Source organism: Lathamus discolor, chromosome 19 (assembly GCF_037157495.1).
Source record: "Lathamus discolor isolate bLatDis1 chromosome 19, bLatDis1.hap1, whole genome shotgun sequence".
Classification (NCBI taxonomy): Eukaryota; Metazoa; Chordata; class Aves; order Psittaciformes; family Psittacidae; genus Lathamus; species Lathamus discolor.
In genome coordinates, this window is record NC_088902.1 from 4,570,465 (window position 1) to 4,590,017 (window position 19,553).

At 50.6% G+C, this 19,553-nt stretch overlaps 2 protein-coding genes across 2 annotated transcripts; both read left to right on the plus strand.

The window, feature by feature from the left end:
• Window positions 1-465: 465 nt before the first annotated feature.
• RABIF (RAB interacting factor) lies at window positions 466-3,520 on the plus strand. The gene is made up of 2 exons (XM_065698360.1): window positions 466-698; window positions 780-3,520. The coding sequence occupies exons 1-2, from the start codon at window positions 492-494 to the stop codon at window positions 1,017-1,019; spliced, it is 447 nt and encodes a 148-aa protein (XP_065554432.1). The 5' UTR covers window positions 466-491; the 3' UTR covers window positions 1,020-3,520.
• Window positions 3,521-9,524: 6,004 nt separating this feature from the next.
• On the plus strand, window positions 9,525-18,082 carry LOC136023703 (tubulin alpha-8 chain). The gene is made up of 5 exons (XM_065698435.1): window positions 9,525-9,630; window positions 12,814-13,036; window positions 15,911-16,059; window positions 16,764-17,444; window positions 17,688-18,082. The coding sequence occupies exons 1-5, from the start codon at window positions 9,628-9,630 to the stop codon at window positions 17,979-17,981; spliced, it is 1,350 nt and encodes a 449-aa protein (XP_065554507.1). The 5' UTR covers window positions 9,525-9,627; the 3' UTR covers window positions 17,982-18,082.
• Window positions 18,083-19,553: the final 1,471 nt, after the last annotated feature.

Genomic DNA, 19,553 nt, shown 5'->3' on the forward strand with positions numbered 1-19,553 from the left:
GGAACGGCTGAGGGACCTGGGGGGTTCAGATGGAGAAGAGAAGGCTCAGGGGGGACCTGATGGCTCCCTACAAGTGCCTGACAGGAGGATGGAGCCAGGAGGGGCTGGGCTCTGCTCCCAAGGAACAAGGGATCATAGAATGGGTTGGAAAGGACCTCAAGATCATCCAGTTCCAACCCCCTGCCATGGACAGGGACACCTCACACTGAACCATCCCACCCAAGGCTTCATCCAGCCTGGCCTTGAACACCGCCAGGGACGGAGCACTCACAAGAGGAACCGGCCTCAGGCTGCGGGGGGTAAGGAGGCGCGGACCAGCAGGACCCCGGGCCGCACAACCGGCTCTGCAGCCACCCCGAGCCCGGGGCAGCGCCGCGGGACACCCGAGCGGCCGCAGGCAGCCCTCGGCCGCCGCGCATGCGCACACCGCCCCCTACCGCCACTGCCCACGCCCCTCGGGTGGCGGCGGCACTCAGCGCGCCTGCGCGGCTATGGCGGCGGCCTGTGCGGGGATGGAGGCGGCGGCCCCGGCGGCGGTGCCTCCTCCCTCACCTCCTTCTTCTGCCGCCGCCGCCGCCGCCGCACCGGGCTTGGCCGAGCTGGTGTGCGCGGAGGGCCGGAACGTGAAGGCGGTGCTGTGCCAGCGCTGCGGGTCCCGGGTGCTGCTGCCCGGCGCCGCCACCTTCGCCCGCCGTGAGGTACCGGGGTGCGGAGGGGAGGGAGGCGCGGTGGTGAGGGCGCCCCCTGCGGGCGGGGCGGTGACGCTTTGTCTCCCGCAGCTGCTCCTGCCCGCCATGAGGAAGAAGGCGGCGGCGGCGGCGGCGGGCGGCGGGGACGTGGTGCGGGAGCACTGGCTGGTGCGGGACATGTTCTCCTTCGAGAACGTGGGCTTCACCCGCGACGTGGGCAACGTCAAGTTCCTGGTGTGCGCCGACTGCGAGGCGGGGCCCATCGGCTGGCACTGCCTCGACGACAAGGACAGCTTCTACGTGGCGCTGGAGCGTGTGGCCCACGAGTGACAGCGGCGCTGCCCGCGGGCGGGATGGACCCGGGCGGCCGCCCCGCTCCGGCCCTGCCCGCACCCCCAGGCACAGCCCCGAGCCCGCCGGGGGAAGGACGGCGCCGATGGAGAGCCCCGGTGGCTGCGGGCACGCCTCACCGTGACGCTTGCCGGGTTGATCGGCCTGCCCGTGGTCACCTGTGTCTTGTGCGGCGGCTGCTTCTCAAACGTGCTACGATGGGTTTGTGACACAGCCGTGGAAACGTGGGCAAGGGGAGGACAGGACTGCGGCATCGGGGCAGCTTGAAGTGTCTGAAGTGCAGCCAAAGCGCTTCACAGGGTTACGGCTGTATCTTCTGTTCATTCGCAGAAGGAATGTCTCCTGCCCTGAACCGTAACATTTAGGTTCTCTAAAGCCTCATCCTGCCTGACAGCTGTACTCTGTAATAGCGTATGGCACTTAAAGAGTGTATAAGGCATTTTAACTAACATTGTGTGCAGCTCTGTTAACTGAGACCTTGGGAATAACATACAAGTGGTTTACAGACATAAAATGTGCAACGTCATCGTATTTCCCGGCAGCCGGAATGAAGGGATTCCAGCCTGAAGAGGATTTGAATCATTGGACAAGCAGTGCCCAGTGACTGCGTGTCGTAGTGCTGAAGAATGTCAAAACAGCCATGCAGCTCTTAAACAGAACATGGGAGGGGGTTTCTCTTCTGTAAAACAGCTGCAGGAGCAGTGCTGGGGTATTGTGTCCAGTTCTGGTCTCTGCCTTTTAATAGGGGCACAAAGCTAATTGCAGATTGAAGGAGGCTGCAGCAGCCATGGTTCTCACTGTATTTATCTTTTGGTAATTGTGGTCCATTCTCCATTTGCAGCCCCCCCCACCACCATGTGAATAATGTAGCAGCTTCCCAGTGATCACCCTGAGTCAGGCCACGGCTTACTGCAGGAGGGGCAGCAGTACCCTGTTCAATAAACACTGTCAGTACCAATGCCACTGTAAAGGCACCACCGTCATTGTGCTGGGATGGTGAAGTTGTTCTTGTCCCCAGAATAGAGAATGGTTGTACTTAAAGATGAGCAGTGTTGTTGGCACAGGGCTGTGGCAATGGCCTTCTTGCTCCGGGACTCAGCTTTGCTGGGAGGGGTCTGTAAGGCAGGCACAGCCCCAGGTAGGTTTTTCCAGACAGGCGTTTGCAGGGCAGGTAAGGGAGAAACAAACCCTTCCTTCTCCCAGTGCACTTGGAAGTTAATGCCTTAATGCAGAACCCCAAGATGCTGGTTCTGGAACTGTGCTGTGGGCAGGGGAGGAAGAGAGGTAGCTCCATAGGGTGGAGATTGAGGCTGTCAGCTTGGGTAGGAGACCAGTCCTGTGCTGTATCCTTGCTAAACGTGTCACATGCACATTTGACATGAAAACCGTGCTGCTTTCCTCCTGCCCTCTTTGTCCTTATCCCTAAGCCCAGTAACTGAACATATCCATCAAGGACATGTACATAGAAGGGCTAGAGAGCTTCCTTAGGGTTATGCAGAGGCACAGCAAAACAGTGGGATCACATTGCTTAAATTTCACATTTCACTTAGATTGTTGTGTGTTAGGGAAAGTTTTGACCTGTAGCACCTACGTTATAGTGGTACTCATACAAAATGTGCTGCACAGTAGTTTCTGCTTGAAGACACCACTGTGCAGAAAGGCTTGTGGGTATCGGCTTGATTAATGCTGAGTAAATGACACTTCTCAAACACATGGTACACATGGATTCCTGATACTGGGGAGCAGTCAGTGGGTGGCACTGGGATGGAGCTGATACGGTGGTAAAAGGTCTTGGGTCAAAGGCCTTCACATCATTACTGCAGAGATTTGACTGCAGTGCAGTGCAGCATTGCTCAGTGATGGTGGGTAATGAAAACTCTTGCACTTCAGTGGGCAGATGTGCTGAATGGATGCATCTTCCACTGGATCCAGGTTTGGGTTTTGCTGGCTCTTAAATATACAGTAGGATCACACAGATGGTGGAAATGCCAAGAAGAAATGTAGTCTGTTGGGAATCCATGGGAGGAAGCTTTTGTACCATGAGATCTTGGGATCTTTTAGTCTTGGGTAAGATCTTGGCCTCCTGCAGCTTGGAGAAGCCACGAGAGGCACCCGTGAGGTCCAAGTAGCACCAGCAGGGACCTGGTGCTGGTGAAGGAAGCTGCAGAACTCTGCAGTTCAACTGCTGATGCTCAGGAGCCCCCTCCTGGGTTAATCCATATCCCGAGAGGTGACTGAGAATTACAAGAGGAGGAAGGAAATGGTGGAGAGGAAAAAGGCGACATCATTTGGTGGAATTCCAGCTGGGGCAGTTCCAGTGGGATGTTACTGACGGGCAGAATGTCTGCAGTCAGCAAACCACGCCTTGGGGGGGTTTGTGCTGTGTTTGTGCAACAGGCAGCAAGGGGAGCATCTAATGAAGTGCTGAACAGTTCTGGTATTGTGAGAGCTAATAAAAATCTGGATGGTCTTACAAATCATCTTTTCTCTGCTTCTTATCTACCTTCTACCTGTTCTGTCTGTTCTTATCTAGTGTGTGAAGCTTTTCCAGCTGCCTGCAGAAAGGAGGCAAGAGCCAAACTTCAGGTATGGGAAGAGCTGAAACAGGACCTGTTAGTGCTCATCTTGCCCCCCATCTTTAGCATCAGCAAGAAGAAACTTTTATTTCCACGTGTAGGTTGCTTTAAAATGAATTTAAAAATGGATTCTTCCACAGAAGTAGTGGCATAAACTTTACTGGCCCATTTGGTGCTAAGCTGTAGCACTGCCAAGGGGGAATACCAACAGACCTGCAGCCCTTGTGCAGTGTGATCCTGGCCCCAAGGTGGGTGAGGGCTGTGCAGTGCAGGACACAAACCCTCCAGCCCTTGGGGCCTTGCCTCAGGGCTGCTTTTGGGAGGGGACCAATAAGAATGATTTTGGCTATTGCTGCCCAGCTGGGGTTTAAGGCATGCCTGTTTGATTGCTTATAAATAGAAATGTATTTAGGACAGTTAAAACCAGATCTTGCTCCATTCTGACTCAGCTGTTCAGACTTGTTCAGATCCCAAAACTATGGTCTCGGCTTAGGCTGGCATTGACACCTCTGGTACCTTCACTTCTCTGCCCTCTTCTCCTCCCCACAACACTTCTGAACCCTTTGCTGGGGCTGCTCAGTTTGCTCCCTTAGTCTAAAGCTGCTTTTCTTGGGCTGCTGGGTCGACACATGGGACTTGGAGCTCTGCAGCCTGCATGAGATAACCAGGAGGCAATGGCAGGAGGAGGCTGAGACCAGCTGAGCTGTCCTGGGTTGTGTCCTGAGTAGCCATCCCTTAAAGAGGTCATATTCACACTGCTCCTTCCCTAAATTAAGCGCATTTCACTGGAATAGGTCAGTGGTGCTTGGAGCAGGGACTGGAATTCAAGGCTCCTGCCTTCCCCAGCTCCACAAGGCACAGAAAGAGCCTGGTTTCTGGGCCTGACAACGCCCAAGGCCTTTCTTAACACAAGAAACCTTTGGCAGAGAAGTTAGGACAATATGGACTTTGAAGCTTGGAGGACTTTGCTGTTTGCCTCCCTGCTGTGTTCCAGAGCTCTGCTGTTGGACCAGGCCTCATGTAGGCAACCAGGAGGGCTCGAGGTGCATCTTAGTGATATCTGCAGCTCCTCCATGTGTCTGCAGAACCTGCTGCCACCATGTGCAGAGACAAGGAGCTCAGCAGGGTTCAGGAAAGAGCTATGGATTGACAAAAACAAGGCCAGTTTTGCTAGGAGAGGTATTTTTTGGCATTACATCTCCTACATATCCTGCTTTGCTTATTACCCTAAAACCAGCAGCACTTGAGAACAGAACCATTAAATCTGTGAATTGATACTGCCGTAGCAGCACACAGTGTGGGTGTTTGGGAGAAGAGGCCTATCTGCGGTGTATTACGAGTATTCTCTGAAGGTCACTTTACACTCTGGCAGGAAGAAGAAAAGCAGGAAGAAAGGAAACAAGAGGAAATAGCTTTGGGGTGCTTCAATAAATGATGGAGGAAAATGCTTCCCTGCCTCCTGCAAAGCCAGGTTAGGAAGGGCTAAACCCTACAATCAAAGGAACATTAAACCACCAAGTATTTTGCCTAAAACCACCAAGTATTTTGCAGCTGCTGGGGGACAGGGAAGGAAACCACAGCAGATGAGTGGAACTTGCCATAAAATAAGGGCTTAGATAAAAGGCAGCTTTCTGCTACTTTTAACCAGCAATTTGTGTTGTGCACTTCAGCAGAACCACTTCTGTGCTGAGCTGAGTCAGGTTCCTCAAGTGCAGCTTTTGCACAAGTGCAGCCGGACTTTTCTGTATCAATGGGGAAGAGGGAGGTGGTAGCATGGCCCCAGAGGAGTGGGAGAAGCCAAGGCTGTGCTCACAAGAGTGTACTTCTGAGGATGCATGTTGGCATCTGAAACCTGACCATGCACAGTGCTCTGCTCCCTAAACTCAGTCACTGAGGAAGAGTGAGCTGGTTCCTGGGTCACTGGGATAACACTTCATGTCCTGAGAGGGGGAAGCAGGCTCTGGAGAAATGATTTCTTGCATCTTTCCTAAAGCTGAATGCAGAGGCACAGTCCAGCGTAGGGATTGCTGCAATTCAGCTTTGTAAGTAGTGCATGAGCTACACGGGTGGAAACAGCTTGTGGCAGAGGATGTCCCTCTTGACAATCACACAGGCATTTCCTAAGGGCTTCAGTTGTGTCTTAGGTTAAAATACGAACTCTCCAGATACAGCTTCTGCATGGAGGAGCCCTCGGTCACCCTCCCCTCCTCGGCACAGTCCATCAGGTGTGGAGGAGAACAGCCCAAGGCAGGCTCTCATCTCACAAGGGCAGGTTCTGACCAAGGCAGTGGCCGCTCAGCCACCAGAGGAGGCCAAAGCAGAAGAGCCGGAGCTGTGGGGTTTTCCAGCAGCCTTCCCAGCGGAGCCTGTCCTGGGCAAGACTTTCAGGGCAATTTGTGGCATCAATAGGAGCCATGCAAGAAGCTGCACTTGGGAGAGAACCTTGCATGGATGTGTCAATCCCTGCATGGATGTGTAGATCCCGCCCCTCCTCGCTGGGATCAGTGGGGAGTGTGTGTGCACTCAGAGGAGTTTCTGCTCCCCCTTTCACATTCCTTACCTTCCAGGAGTCTCCGAATTCCCTGGAGGAAGGGAGTTGGTTTCTAGTCTTAATGGCTGCGCAGAGGCAGAGTGCTCCTCTCTGAGTGCTGCCAGGAGCCACCCGCTGCCTTTGTTCAAAGGCATCTGGAAGAGATGCCCTGAGAGCAAGGGAGAATAAGCAAAGCCATGTCAGCACAGGTCTCCTTCCCCTCCCGGAGCAGCTGGCTCTGCACGCTGCCTGAACACTGTTAACAGCGTGCTATTTCCATGGCAAACATCCAGACCACAGCTCGTTGCAGAATGCCTGGTTAATCTGGAATCTCTGGCAATGGAGCATGAGGATGGCTTCAAGAACTTGTTGCCTTGTGCTCTCCTGGGGCGGGAGCACTTTGTGACTCCTCTGGAACAGGCAGAAGGACTCAGTTCTCTGTGTTAAAGTGTGGCAGGTCCAAGGGGCAGCACCACAAAGGGCAGGCAGCCTGAAGTGCTGGGACTCAGCAAGCAGGACCCATCTCCTGAGGAGAAAGGATGCTCAGAGAAAAGAGCAGCTACAGGATCTGGTGGGATAAAGAGTCACCAGCAGTGAGTGATGTAGCTGTGGATGTCAGCAGTGATTTGGAGGCTGGTTTTTTTTTGTCATATTTGGTACCTGCACCATCAGCTGAGTGGTTTCCTGGTCAAAAGGACCAGTAGAGAATCAGTAGAGGTAGGAATGTCCACACACTGGAAATAGGAATAGTTAGTACTGCTGAGTAAGTGCTCCTGCTTGACCAGGAGAGGTTAACTTCACCACGAGAGAGCTGGTCTAATGGGTGATTTTAGTTTCCCACACACAGAGAGGCCAATTATTGTAGGAGGACAGGACAGGACAAGCTGTTTTCAGCATCTAACCCAAAAGTTAGTGATGGAGAACACAACAGAATTGGTAGGCTGGGGTCAGTTTACTCCCAGGTAACAAACAGAGCCTGGTCCAATAAGTATGACCAACACAGGCAATGCAGTTCCCAAGATCTGACACAACTTGAGACAGGGATGCAGCACAGGAACCCAAAGCTCCCAGTGCAGAGGTGTGAACAGGTAATGCAGAAAGGCTTTTAATAGTAAAGAAAAAACCCCGTGCCCTTGATGGAGAAGCTGTTTCAGCTTTGACAAATGTCAGACGGAGGTGTGTTACCACAGAGCAGCAGGGAAGAAGTGGCATTCATAACAAGCAGAGAATGGAAAGAGCCCCTGCATTGTGCAAGTGCAGAGAACAAAAGGATAGGGCAGATAGTTAAGTCCGTGCTTGCAGGAGCAGGATTAAAACAGTTGGGAGAACAAATAATGGAAGATTTCAAACCAGGGAATGTATTTAAGGCCATTAAAAGCAGATTTTATTTAAGGATTACCTGCTAATAGCACATTAAGGCTACAAAGTCAAATGATCAAGGTAGAGAATGCTGAAACCTTAATGTCCTGTGTGCACACATTCTGCTATCATGTAAACAAGAGGAGAGCCCAGCCCCTTGGGGTTCCAACTCAAGCACATCCTTCCACTTAACACTCCCTGTAGGAGGAGGACCAGGTAGGAACAGGGTATAATCACATAATCAAAGACAGGCCTATTGCACATGTTCCATGCCCAGAATGACGTCTTCCCTGGTACAACTGACTCCAGCAATCCCTTCTGCACTCATCATTCCCATATTTAAGGATTTGCAGCCCATCTGGAACGGGGAGTGTTTAGGTTAGAAATTAACTCAGCCCTGTCTAATTGGATAGTTTTCAGGTCTCAATGAAAGGGTTTTCACGGCACTCAGCAAACATTCCCAAAACCCTCATGGAGGATCCATGTCCTCCCATGGAGGTTTGGCCCGAGATCAATTAAGCATTTCTATGCTGTCCGTTCACCCCATACGGTTCCTTATGCGCGCAGCTAGGTGCGAGGGGATGAACAGCCCAATGATGCGAACTGGCTTGTGGCAGGACCTGCAGTGTCCCGCACCCCAAGAGCACCCCAATGGCACGACCAGCTCCTCCACAGGGCCCTGCCTCCCTTCCCTGGCCCAGCTCGTTGATACCAGCTCACCGAGGAAACAGGAACCTGCTGCATGTGATACAGGGTTAATGAAATGTACAAAGGAAAATACAGGGGATTGTATAAGAGAGTTAGAAGAATCCCTTGCTTAAACAAAAGTATTGTCTGCTGTAAACACCTATCATGCTTACCAAGCAAATAAGGCACAGACTACTGATAAGGGGAGGAGACAGAGGCCTGATTCTACTGATAAGCAACTATTGACAAGGAAATGCGAATGTCTGAGTCTATTGGTAAGGGGGAGAAGCTGATGATTTATGGATGAGGTACCGACTAAACCCTAAAGCCATGCGCGAAGATTAAAAGGTGAAAAGTTTAAGAAGAGGAAGACTCATTTGCTTCATCTTGAGACCCCTGCCCATGACCAGAGGGGGCACTGCGCAGGCGCAAAGGACCTTCTAGCTCATTATAATACAAAGCGGGGACAGATACTAAATATGTGTAGGCGTATCAGTAACCTAATGCATATGTATGCCTTAAGGGAATAAATGTAAAGGAAAAACGACCCTGGGCGTGCATGCTTTGGAGGAACGATCCCCACGCACCTCAGCGCTCAATAAAGCATACCTGCTTTACAACTGTAACGAGTTGTGGAGTCAACCCGCGTACCATGCGCACACCTTCCGCCCCACGGTGACCCTTCCGTACCCGGGACATGGGGCAGGGAGCGGTCTGCGCTGGTTTACACCAATCTGCAACGGGCCGCTCCGCTCCGGCTGTCGTCGGTGGGTGTCGCGATCCATCGAGCCCACATCAACGCGCTCAGAAGGGGAAGGACACAGCGCCCGGGGCTCAGGCCGCTGTGCGCTGAGGCGCGGCGGTCCCTGAGTGCCGTCCTCACCCCACCGCGCTCATGGCGGTGCCGGCCGCAGGCAAAGAGCCCGTCCCGCAGCACCGGGAAGCACTGGGCCCGCACCGGGGGCCCCGCCTCTCACCCCTCACGCCAGGCCCCCCTCAGCCGCCATGTCCCGGCCCGCAGAGGCGGAGCGGGGCGGGGCCAGCTCCTGGGCCTGCCGCGGGCGCTGAGGAGGGAGGTGCCGGCCAACGTCGGCGGGAAGACTAAGCCCCGCCTCCTCCCCGCCCCTGTTTACGAATCAACCAATGGCTAGCGCAGAAAGGTGAAATTCATATCTGCGGTCCAATAGCGCACAGCCGGGCGCGTTCCACGCGGCCCCGCCGGGTTCCGATTGGGAGAGGGGATAACATAGGCGCAGAGGCACCCAGTAGCGCCGCGAGGAGCTTACACCTCCGGGAGAGGCATAGCCAATGGGCGAGGCGCGGGGAGCCAACAGCACCGCCCCTCGCTATATAAAGTCGGCCCAGGAAGAAGAGGCGCTTTTGTGGCGCTGCCCGCACCCGTCGCGCGTCGGAGGCTCCCGCCGCAGCCGCAGCCATGGTGAGCGGGGACCCGCGGCGGGGGCTCCCGGCCCGCTCCGCTCCGCACGCTGAGGCACTGCGGGCCGGGCCCGGCCCTCTGAGCCAGCGGCGGGGGGAGGACGAGGGGCGGGCGGGCCGGGCCCCGAGCCGTGCCGCGTCCCGCAGTGCGGTCTTGCCCCGAAATGGTGGCGGCTCCTCCGAGAACATGGCGGCCCCGCGGCGGGACCCTCAGCCCCCGGACGGCTCTGAGCTGGCGGCTCCCGCAGAGCTGGCTCCGGCCCCGGCCCTCGGGAGCCGCCGTCTGGGCAGCGCTGCCGCCCGGGGTCCGCGGCTCCGTGTGCCGGGGTGCTCGGTGCGGGCAGTGGAAGGGGTGAGCTGCTGGGGTGCGCTCACGGGGACCTGTTGAGTATCACGACACGGGGGAGCCACACGCGATCTGTCGTGGCAGCGGCCATGGCCGGGGGTGCAGCTGCCCTCAGCTGTGGTATGGGGTGGTTGGAGAGGTCGGGGCTGGTGGTGGAGGCTTCCTAAAGGACTTCGTGAGAGCGGCTGGTAATAAAGCGGGGGTGGGATGACCTTGTAAGGCAGGAGTCAGCCTTCAGGGGTATGTGTGAGGCACGATAAGGAGCTGGGACACCATAAGCAGGGCAGGGTTCAGGTGTTGAGCTGTGCGGCCCGAGCAGGAGCTGTCACTTGCAGCATGGGAGCAGCGTGAGGTCCTGATCCGTGTGCGTGTTTGCCGTGTAGATCTCTTTGAAAAGAGATTGTGGATGTCAGAAGGGCACCTAGCACATGCTTCTGTAGGGTTTTGAATGCGCAGAAAGTATTTGTTGAGCAGCAAATGCTTAGAAGCTCAGATACTGGAGGGTGCTGATGTCCTCTCCTTGCTCTTACCCGTCCCTGGGGGCTGTTCGTTGTTCACGTTGTTAAAATTCAGCCCAACCTGGAGGTAAGTGCAGCCCCTCACCTCTGCAGAGGAGGCAGCTTCCCTCGAGTTCCTCCTGAGGGAACCGTCTTCCTTGTTATGGCACATTGCTGAACGTGGTCAGAGCTGGTACAGCCACTCTCATCAAACCTGGCTTTCCACCAGTGTCACACGGATGCAGCAGTGCTTTCCTTATGATGCTGGAGAGTGTGAGGGACCTAGAGCATGATCCGCCCATGTGGTTGAGGGACCTGCAGTCTGCAGTGGCAGGAGGGGCAGCTACAGAAGAGGAGCCAGTGCTCTTGAGTTGGACACATCATGTAGCAGAAGGAGGCAGAGATAAATAGAGTGTGGAGAGGTTTTGGAGACTGGTGCATTTGGATGAGAATGCCCTGTTGAACACTCAGGGGGGCTTCTGTGGTAACCCCCAGGATCTCTTCAGCAGGGCTGCTTCTCAGTTCACTGCTGCTTTGTACTGACGCAGGGAGTTACTCTGCCCCAAGGGTTGAACTTTGTACTTTGTTAGAGTAAATGTGCTGTGGTTGCAGTGTTGCCCAGGCAGGACCTGGTTGGGGGCTGTGTTACCCAAGTTGTACTTTCAAAGACTTAAAATTCTCTTTGGAATATGAATGATTGCTGCTGCTTTGTGTAGGTTGATGTAGTGGTGCCAGTTCATTTGATGCTGGAAAGCCTGGCATCGTCCATGCATTCACCTTGCTTGGGCGTGCGAGCACATGCATGCTTCCTGTCAGTAGCCTCCTGCAAGTGCTTAGAAGCTTCACTGGCAAGGCTTATATCACCTCAGTACAGCTGAGGATTCAGACCAGAGTGATGCTATCACCTCTCTACTCTCTCCTGTTGCTGAAAGAAAGAGTTGCAGGCTGTCCTGCATTCCTGGAAGGCTTAATTCATTGCATGGCTGCTCTGCAGCAGTGCAGCCGCAGTGGGCTGCATGCTCAGCTGCTGTTCTTGCCCAGGTCACAGTATGGAGGTTGGCTGTCCTCTACCAATGCAGTACCCTGCCAAGCCACAGCCTTCAGCCTGGAGAGCAATGGAGCAATGGCCTTGGAAAGTAGTGTGGCAGCAGCTTCTAGTAAGCTTTGGTTGCAGGGGGATGTGGCTTCCTCTTCAGGAAGCTGTGTATCTGTATACCCAGCTTGGATGAGGAGCTGCAGAACAGCAGTTCTCAGCTCTTCAGTGCTGTGCTTGAGGAGATGGGCTTTTAGGAAACACAGTTCTAAATTCCTAGGGGTTTCCAAGGAAGTCGAAAGGACTGTTCTGCTTTCTGCACTGACTTGTCCATTGATGTGGACTGGGCAGTTCCAGGTCCTGCTTTGTAGCTTGCTTATTCAGGGACAAAACTGTGTCCCCAGTCATAGGGTTTGAACATAAATGGGACTTAACTCAAAATGGCCCCACATGCAGGCTTTTCTAGAATGTGTTTAACTTGCTCTAACCCAGATGGCAAATACCTTAGATGCCACGGATGGGCCAGGATTCAGAGATGCTTCCATTATGATTTGGCTTTTAATATTCAAAACCCTGTGCCTGAAATATTAAGGAGCTGGGTTGATGCTCTGGACATCAAAAGCAACTTTGGAATCCATCAATTCATATGAGTGGATCCTTTTGCTGACATGAACTAGTTTCTACATAGCTTAAGTGAGGTTGTCCAGTATTTAGGATTTTGGTACTCTGCATCCAGCAGTGTAGTGTGAGGCCTAATGTCCATAGCTATGAAGTAATACTAAGGCCTTTGCTCAGACTTTCTTACAGGATAGCCAAGTTCCCTAAAGTGATAAGGAGAATATTTCCCCCCTTCCCATTTTATGTGTATTAAACAAAATGGCTCTGGCTCTTGAAGAAGGCTATGCCTCCTCTGGTGGCTTCCTTACCTGCTCCTGGGGTAATGCTTCCCTTGACACCGAGGGCAAGGACAGGTGAAGCCATCAGGTTTCCTAAGTGTTTAGGTATTCTAAAGAGAGGAGTTGGCTGAAGGATTGGGAGGAGTTGATCAAGCTCTTCCTGTCCCGGTGAGGAGCAACAAGCAAAAATGAGTTTGTGAAAATGACAGTGTCTAAAAGGGACTTTCAAGGTGGAGCTGAAAGAGGCTTTTGTGTTCTGTTGTGTTTTGTGCCAAATGCCCCTAACACCAAGACAATAAGGTTAATGTTTTAATAGCTTTGTAGTATAGGAGCCCAAGCTGTGCATGCTGAATGTTTTCTAAACAAGGAAGCTGCTGTTTCTGCTGAGCTGATCCACTGTTTCTCCTCACAGCGTGAGTGCATCTCAGTCCATGTTGGCCAAGCGGGTGTGCAGATGGGCAATGCCTGCTGGGAGCTGTACTGCCTGGAGCATGGCATCCAGCCTGATGGGACCACGCCCAGCAACAGAGCCCTCGGCGGGGGGGATGACTCCTTTAACACCTTCTTCAGCGAGACTGGTGCAGGAAAACACGTCCCTCGTGCTGTGTTTGTGGACCTTGAACCAGCAGTAATAGGTAAATGCAGTGACCTGTGCAAGGGACTGTAGAAGATGCTGTAGGACTGGATTTACTTTCCATGGATTTTGACTATGGGATCTGCTTAGTCCTGCAAAATGCTTTGGGCCTTTAACTTTTTACCACATAAACCTTGCCCATGTCTTCGTAGTGATGGGAGACACGTGGCTTTATGCTCATCAAGACTGGCAAATGTGTTCTCTGGAACTCTATAAAGAATTTAAGTATTACCTTCTGCCAGCCTGTGAAATTAAATGGGTCTTCTGAATGTGCCCCATGCTTTTGCTATGCAGGGAACTAATTATAACTTCTTGAACAATATGGTATAATGTGTACAGCTGTCAATGGGAACCCTTTTGAAAGATAATATATATCATTAAGCAGATTTCTTCTTGAACACCGAAATGATTCGCATTCCCCAAACAGTCCTCTGTACTCTGTAGCTTGAATAGTGCTTGCAGAAAGGAGTCTCAGTTGCTAGCCTAAATTGAGGGACTTCCAAACATGCACTGCAGCTTCCTGCTGCCTTATCTTTGAATAACAATTGACTCTTATCCGCAAAGTCAGTTGTATCCCAGGCTCCGGCAACACTGGTTTACTGTTCCAATGTGATCCATGCATCAGCCACTGACCAGTGCCACATTCTGTGACATTAGCTCTACTGCCAGCCCAATGTGAAATCCCCCCAGTAACAAGACCCTTGTTCCTTGGGTCACAGATCTTGGTTTTGCTCTCAACAATGAGTGTGCCTGAAGTAATTCTGCTGGAGCTGGTTTTGTGGCTTTTGCTTTAAGTAGTGATGTGACGCTCCCATAGAAGAGGCCTGTGTTGCTTTTACAGTTGTGGTGGTTATCTTTCTGCAGTACATAGAGTGTTGGGAAGGGAAGATGAGTGAATAGGCTTAGGCTACTCCAATGCACTCAAATGTAGGTCCCTTGTAACTTATGTTCATTGTAACACCCCAAACCACTTTCTGTGGTTGATACAATAGAATGAACTCCTGCAGGAGGCTGTTGGGCAGATCAGGGTGGTGGTGCTGGACTGAACTCTGAAAGGAGCCATACACTACTGTTGCCAGAAGCAGTTGCAAGCCTGACTTTGTTTCCCTGAGCCCCATGGCTGGTGCTTCCTCTGCTGCTGGCCAGGTGGTGGCTCTGAGCAACCAGAAAAGGCTGAGAAAATGAGGTGAGGGAGAGCAGAGCTCTCACTGTGCCTCTGGGGGTGAGGAGCTGGTGTGTAGCTGGTAGAGTTCCAGCGCCTGCTAATGATGCAAGTGTAGTATGGGGAGATGGGCAAAAGGCTATCTTATAAATACCTGGTGACACTAAAACTGATAAATCTTCCCCTTTCAGGGGGGAGCCTTCTTTCTTTATTTCTGCCCTATTTGAAAATTATGGATCAGTTTTCTGGGCAGGGTTAGCATGATTCTTCCCATTCATGCAGCATGTCCCTCTGCACTGAGTTTATGGAAGAACTCCATCTATTGTGAATACAGCAGCTCCATAGCTGCCATGGGTACACCAAGGATTTCTGGAGTTTCTAGGTGAGTGCTGCTCTTGGTGAAAGCAGCAGGTCTGCTGTACATGTGCACAGACTCGGTGGATATGGTGATAAAATCAATTCAACCCAACTCTCTTTAAAAACCTCCCCCAGACAGACTGCAAAGCATGAAGGGGAGCATGGCCAGGGGCAAGCTTGGCTGGGACACTTTGTTCCAGCTCACTTTCATAGTCCAGTGGCTGATCCTCTGAACTCCTCAAGTTTTGTTACTTCGCTAGGACCACCTGGACTCACGTTGTTCCCAGCAGCAATGTTTTTCTTCAGCTTCTGTATTTTCCCCTTTTACACCTAGCTGTCTTTGACTTGGAGTGGGAATGCAGAAAGTTGTAAGCATGTGTATTTTGAATGGTAGACTTCTTTCCAGGTGGGATTTTTTTGGTGCAGTCTTAGAAATACTTTCAAATCCATGGTTTGTAGGGGCAGGTGCTCAGCCTGACTTGGTTTAAACAGGAGTTGTATTTTCAAATCTTGACTTTGTCTTGCTCGCTCTTTTGCAGATTAAAAGGAATACATGCAAACAGCAACTTCACCTGTAGCTAATGAAGATCTTTGCTTTCCACCTGGTTTTAATTAAAGGATGCAGTACTGCATTAGCATACAACTCAAGAATGGCTTGAGCTAAACCAGAGACAGAGCAATGCTGAGTGTCTTTGTACCTTTCTGGTAGGACAGAGATTTAGCCTGCTAGATGCAAGTACCTATTTCTGTTAACTGTTGGAGATCGTAACTAAATCATTCTCCAGATCTGTAACTGCTGGGGGATGCTGTGTGTTCATTTGGTGCTGGAGCTTTTACAGCTCAGTATTTGAATAACTGAATAGCTCTACAAGAGCATCTTCTGTTCCTTTTGAACTTTCTTCTCTACCCTTGGCAGAAAGTACAATCAAGGGAAAGAAGAGGACAAGCAAGCACTGTAGGTTCTGACAGCCTGCAGCTGCAGAAGCAATAAGGCAGCATCCTGGAGGGTTTGCAAAATAAGAGGGAAAGCAGTATTTCAGCTGCTCATCTGCAAAGTGGTCCTTAATTTGTCTTCAGCTGTGAAAGAATGATTCTGCTGTTACAGTTCAGTCTTAAATTGCTCTGGCAGGTCAAAAACTTAAACTGATAAGTACAGCTTCTTAAGCATTAACTTCATTTTTGTCATGTATTCAACATTTAGATTATTACTCAGTCCTTTGACACCTACTGATAGGTAGAGATCTGGCTGCATTTTATCTTAAAGGGTTTAGGGACCTTATTCTGGACACCCTCAGAAGGCTGAAAAACCTGGTCTGTGTAGAAAACTAACCTGTAAAATTCATCTTGTCTCCCCAGATGAAGTTAGGAATGGGACATACAAGCAACTCTTTCATCCTGAGCAACTGATATCTGGTAAAGAAGATGCTGCAAATAACTATGCTCGAGGTCATTACACAGTTGGAAAAGAGATAATTGATCTGGTTCTAGAGCGGATCAGGAAGCTGGTAAGCCTTTTCTTCATGGAAGACTCTTGAAACATCTTTCCTTGTCCTGTTTCACAGGATTTGGAAATTGAGTTCTCAGAAATTATGTAAGTTGTGCCTTAATTTATTCCATGGTAGGAGAATCTGTGGCCTTAGTCTGCATCTGGTTTTATTCTTGGCCTGCTGAGAAAGGTCAGATTATTCCTGTCAGATGCAACTTTCAAGTGGCCTAAAAAGCTGATGAGGCACCCAAATCTTTATAGCTTGTCCAACTCCAGAAAGTTAGGACTGAGAGTTGGGATTTGCGTAGTTCCTGATGGAAAAGGATTGGTCTCTGGCTGTGGCTCTTGCAAGGGATTTTAAACAGGAGTATTTGCTTCTGTGGTTTAGATTTATTTCCATTTCCTGATGTTATAATTTCTGAATTAATTTTATGATAATAACAGTAGAAAAAGAATAAATCTCAGTAAGTTGCCAGTAAGGGATGTCTTGGGCTCCCCAATACTTTGATCATGTGGCAGATCTATGAAGATGTTAGTTTAGAACGTTAGAGTTCCCATTTAGGGCTGCTAAGGATGTACTTGACCAAATCCGTGTCATAAAGGTAAGGAATTCTCATTGCACGGAAGTGCAGGGTGTCCCTCTGGTGTGTGTGTTATAATGCAGAGTCTTGTTTTGGGCTTCTTAATACTGACACAGTTGTTTTAACACATTTTCTCTTTCAGTCGGATCAGTGCACTGGCTTGCAGGGTTTCCTGATTTTCCACAGCTTCGGGGGAGGCACTGGCTCAGGATTCACTTCCCTGCTGATGGAGCGCCTCTCAGTTGACTATGGGAAAAAATCAAAACTGGAATTTGCCATCTACCCTGCACCACAGGTCTCGACAGCAGTTGTTGAGCCATACAACTCCATCCTCACTACCCACACCACCCTCGAGCATTCCGATTGTGCCTTTATGGTTGATAATGAGGCCATCTATGACATTTGCCGGAGGAATCTGGACATTGAACACCCGACCTATACCAATCTCAATCGCCTCATTGGGCAGATAGTCTCTTCCATTACTGCTTCCCTCAGATTTGATGGTGCCTTAAACGTGGATCTTACTGAGTTTCAAACTAACTTGGTGCCTTACCCTCGCATCCACTTCCCCTTGGTAACCTATTCCCCAATTATTTCGGCAGAGAAAGCCTATCACGAGCAGCTCTCTGTGTCTGAGATAACCAATGCTTGCTTTGAGCCATCCAACCAGATGGTGAAGTGTGACCCTCGCCATGGCAAGTACATGGCCTGTTGTATGCTGTATCGTGGGGATGTTGTCCCCAAGGATGTCAACGCTGCTATTGCTGCTATCAAAACCAAGCGCACAATCCAGTTTGTGGACTGGTGCCCAACTGGGTTTAAAGTAAGTCTCAGTTACATCTTGGTTTTCTTTTTCTGGACTTCTCGCTCACTGTCATGGGTTTATGACTTGTATTTTCTCCCCGAGATGCTCTGTAGGTGCCTGATTTGTATTTTTCAGTTCTTACACAGAGCTGTTTCCTTGGAAGTGAAACATTTTATTCAGCTGGTGCTGTCTGACTTGTTTCATTGCAGTCACTGTCAAATACTACAGTGAAACTCATAGTCTCTTCTGCTCTTCATGTAGGTTGGCATTAACTACCAGCCACCGACAGTGGTTCCTGGTGGTGACCTGGCCAAAGTCCAGCGTGCAGTGTGCATGCTGAGCAACACTACAGCCATTGCCGAGGCCTGGGCTCGTCTAGACCACAAGTTTGACCTGATGTATGCCAAACGTGCCTTTGTTCACTGGTATGTTGGAGAAGGGATGGAAGAAGGGGAGTTCTCAGAGGCTCGGGAAGATTTGGCTGCACTGGAGAAAGATTATGAAGAAGTGGGCGCAGATTCAGTGGATGGAGAAGATGAAGGTGAAGAGTATTAAATGCAACAAAAGTGAATGGCAAGTCTTTGCCATTTTACTGCCTCTTCAGAAGCGGTGTAAGTTGTGTCATGTAATTGGAATAAACTTCTTTAAACAAGGCATTTGATAGTCTCCAAACACTATGTACTTTCATTATCTGCAAGTACTCGGTAGTCTGGGAGAGAAAATTTCTTTCTGGGGAAGATAGCTGAATAAAATCACCATGCTATAGTTAGATGAGTTCTTGTCCTTGTGATATTGCTATTTGAAGAGCTAATAGTGCATACTTCCTCCTAGAATACAAGACAGAATGTGCTTGAGCTTTTGCTGGAAGATTTAGCTACTTTTTTTCAAGGCTCTAAAGCTGGTGTGACAAGAGGCAATGGGAACTAACCTTGTGTTACCCTTAAGGATGCAACACCATTAAAACCAAAGGCTATTTGAGTTAGTTTTCTCCTATACTTAGACTTAGCATGGGCTGATACCTTAGATGCAGTAACCTTGAAGGGGAAGAGGTGTCTGGAAAGGGTGTGCCATAGCATGAGGAACCTGACACTTCACTGTCAGAACCTGCGTGGCTCTTGCCCTGGTGTTGCTTTGTCCTGCAAAAGGACCTGCAGTCCCTGTCTGCCAGCTTCTATGGAGTTGCCTTTTGCCTGAAGCTGTCTGGGGTGGGATCTGAATGAGCTGGCCAGGGTTTAACACTAGTTTTCCCTAAAACTAATTCTTTCTGAGAATTAGTACATGGGTTCAGGTAGGAAAGTTGCCTTTCTTCTGCCTTTGTTGTAAGGGGATGTTGGAGGAGAGGATTTGGCTAATCGGGTTATCTTCAGTTGTGGACAGCCTGTGTCTGAAACCTTCTACATGGTCCGAGTGGGGCTTGGGGACACAGGGCAGTGATCCACAAACCAGATAACCTGACTATTTCCAACTCTGTCTTGGAGCTGGGTGACTGAGGAATCTTTCCCACAGAAGTAGCGAAGGTGGAATAGTCAAGTATGTTGAGATGATGATTGACTACTGAATGTGATTACAGGACACCAGAGTCTGACTCCAAGGCTAGACTTTGAGCTGGAGAATTCTTCCATGTCCTATTTCAACCTTATTTATATTCCTTCTGATGTAATATCAGACCATGATTGGGGCCAAGTCTTGAAGCTGGAGATAGACATACCTGCTGAGCAGGAGTCTGCTGTGGTATGAAAAATGCCTTAACTGCCTTCTGTATGGGAACCTCCTGTACGCAGGTAACACTGCAGCATTTGGCATCGAGTCATAAAGTGGGAACCTTTCCCCAGCCTCAGTTTTAACTGTGATTTGGGTGTACTTCTAGATGAGGGTATCACTCTCACATTAACAGGCTGCTGTTGATTGAAGGTCTGACAGAACAGCCCGGCCTGTAAGGGCTGACTGGTCATTTGCTTAGGCTGAAAGCCTGTTGTCCTGAATTACTGTGCTTGTGTTCTTGCAGCCATTGGGTTGAGTCAGTCTGATTTGAAATTAATCTGACTTACTGGAGCTGGAAGTTACCAGCTTTATATAGATGGGTTGAACAACTTCAAGGCTTTATAACCTAGAGGAGTGCTTCAGACA

Coding starts and splice junctions, on each gene's coding strand:
- RABIF (XM_065698360.1), top strand. CDS start 492: ATGGCGGCGGCCTGTGCGGGGATGGAGGCGGCGGCCCCGGCGGCGGTG. Junction 699..779: donor CCACCTTCGCCCGCCGTGAG/GTACCGGGGTGC, acceptor TGTCTCCCGCAG/CTGCTCCTGCCCGCCATGAG.
- LOC136023703 (XM_065698435.1), top strand. Junction 13,037..15,910: donor CCTTGAACCAGCAGTAATAG/GTAAATGCAGTG, acceptor TTGTCTCCCCAG/ATGAAGTTAGGAATGGGACA. Junction 16,060..16,763: donor TAGAGCGGATCAGGAAGCTG/GTAAGCCTTTTC, acceptor TTTCTCTTTCAG/TCGGATCAGTGCACTGGCTT.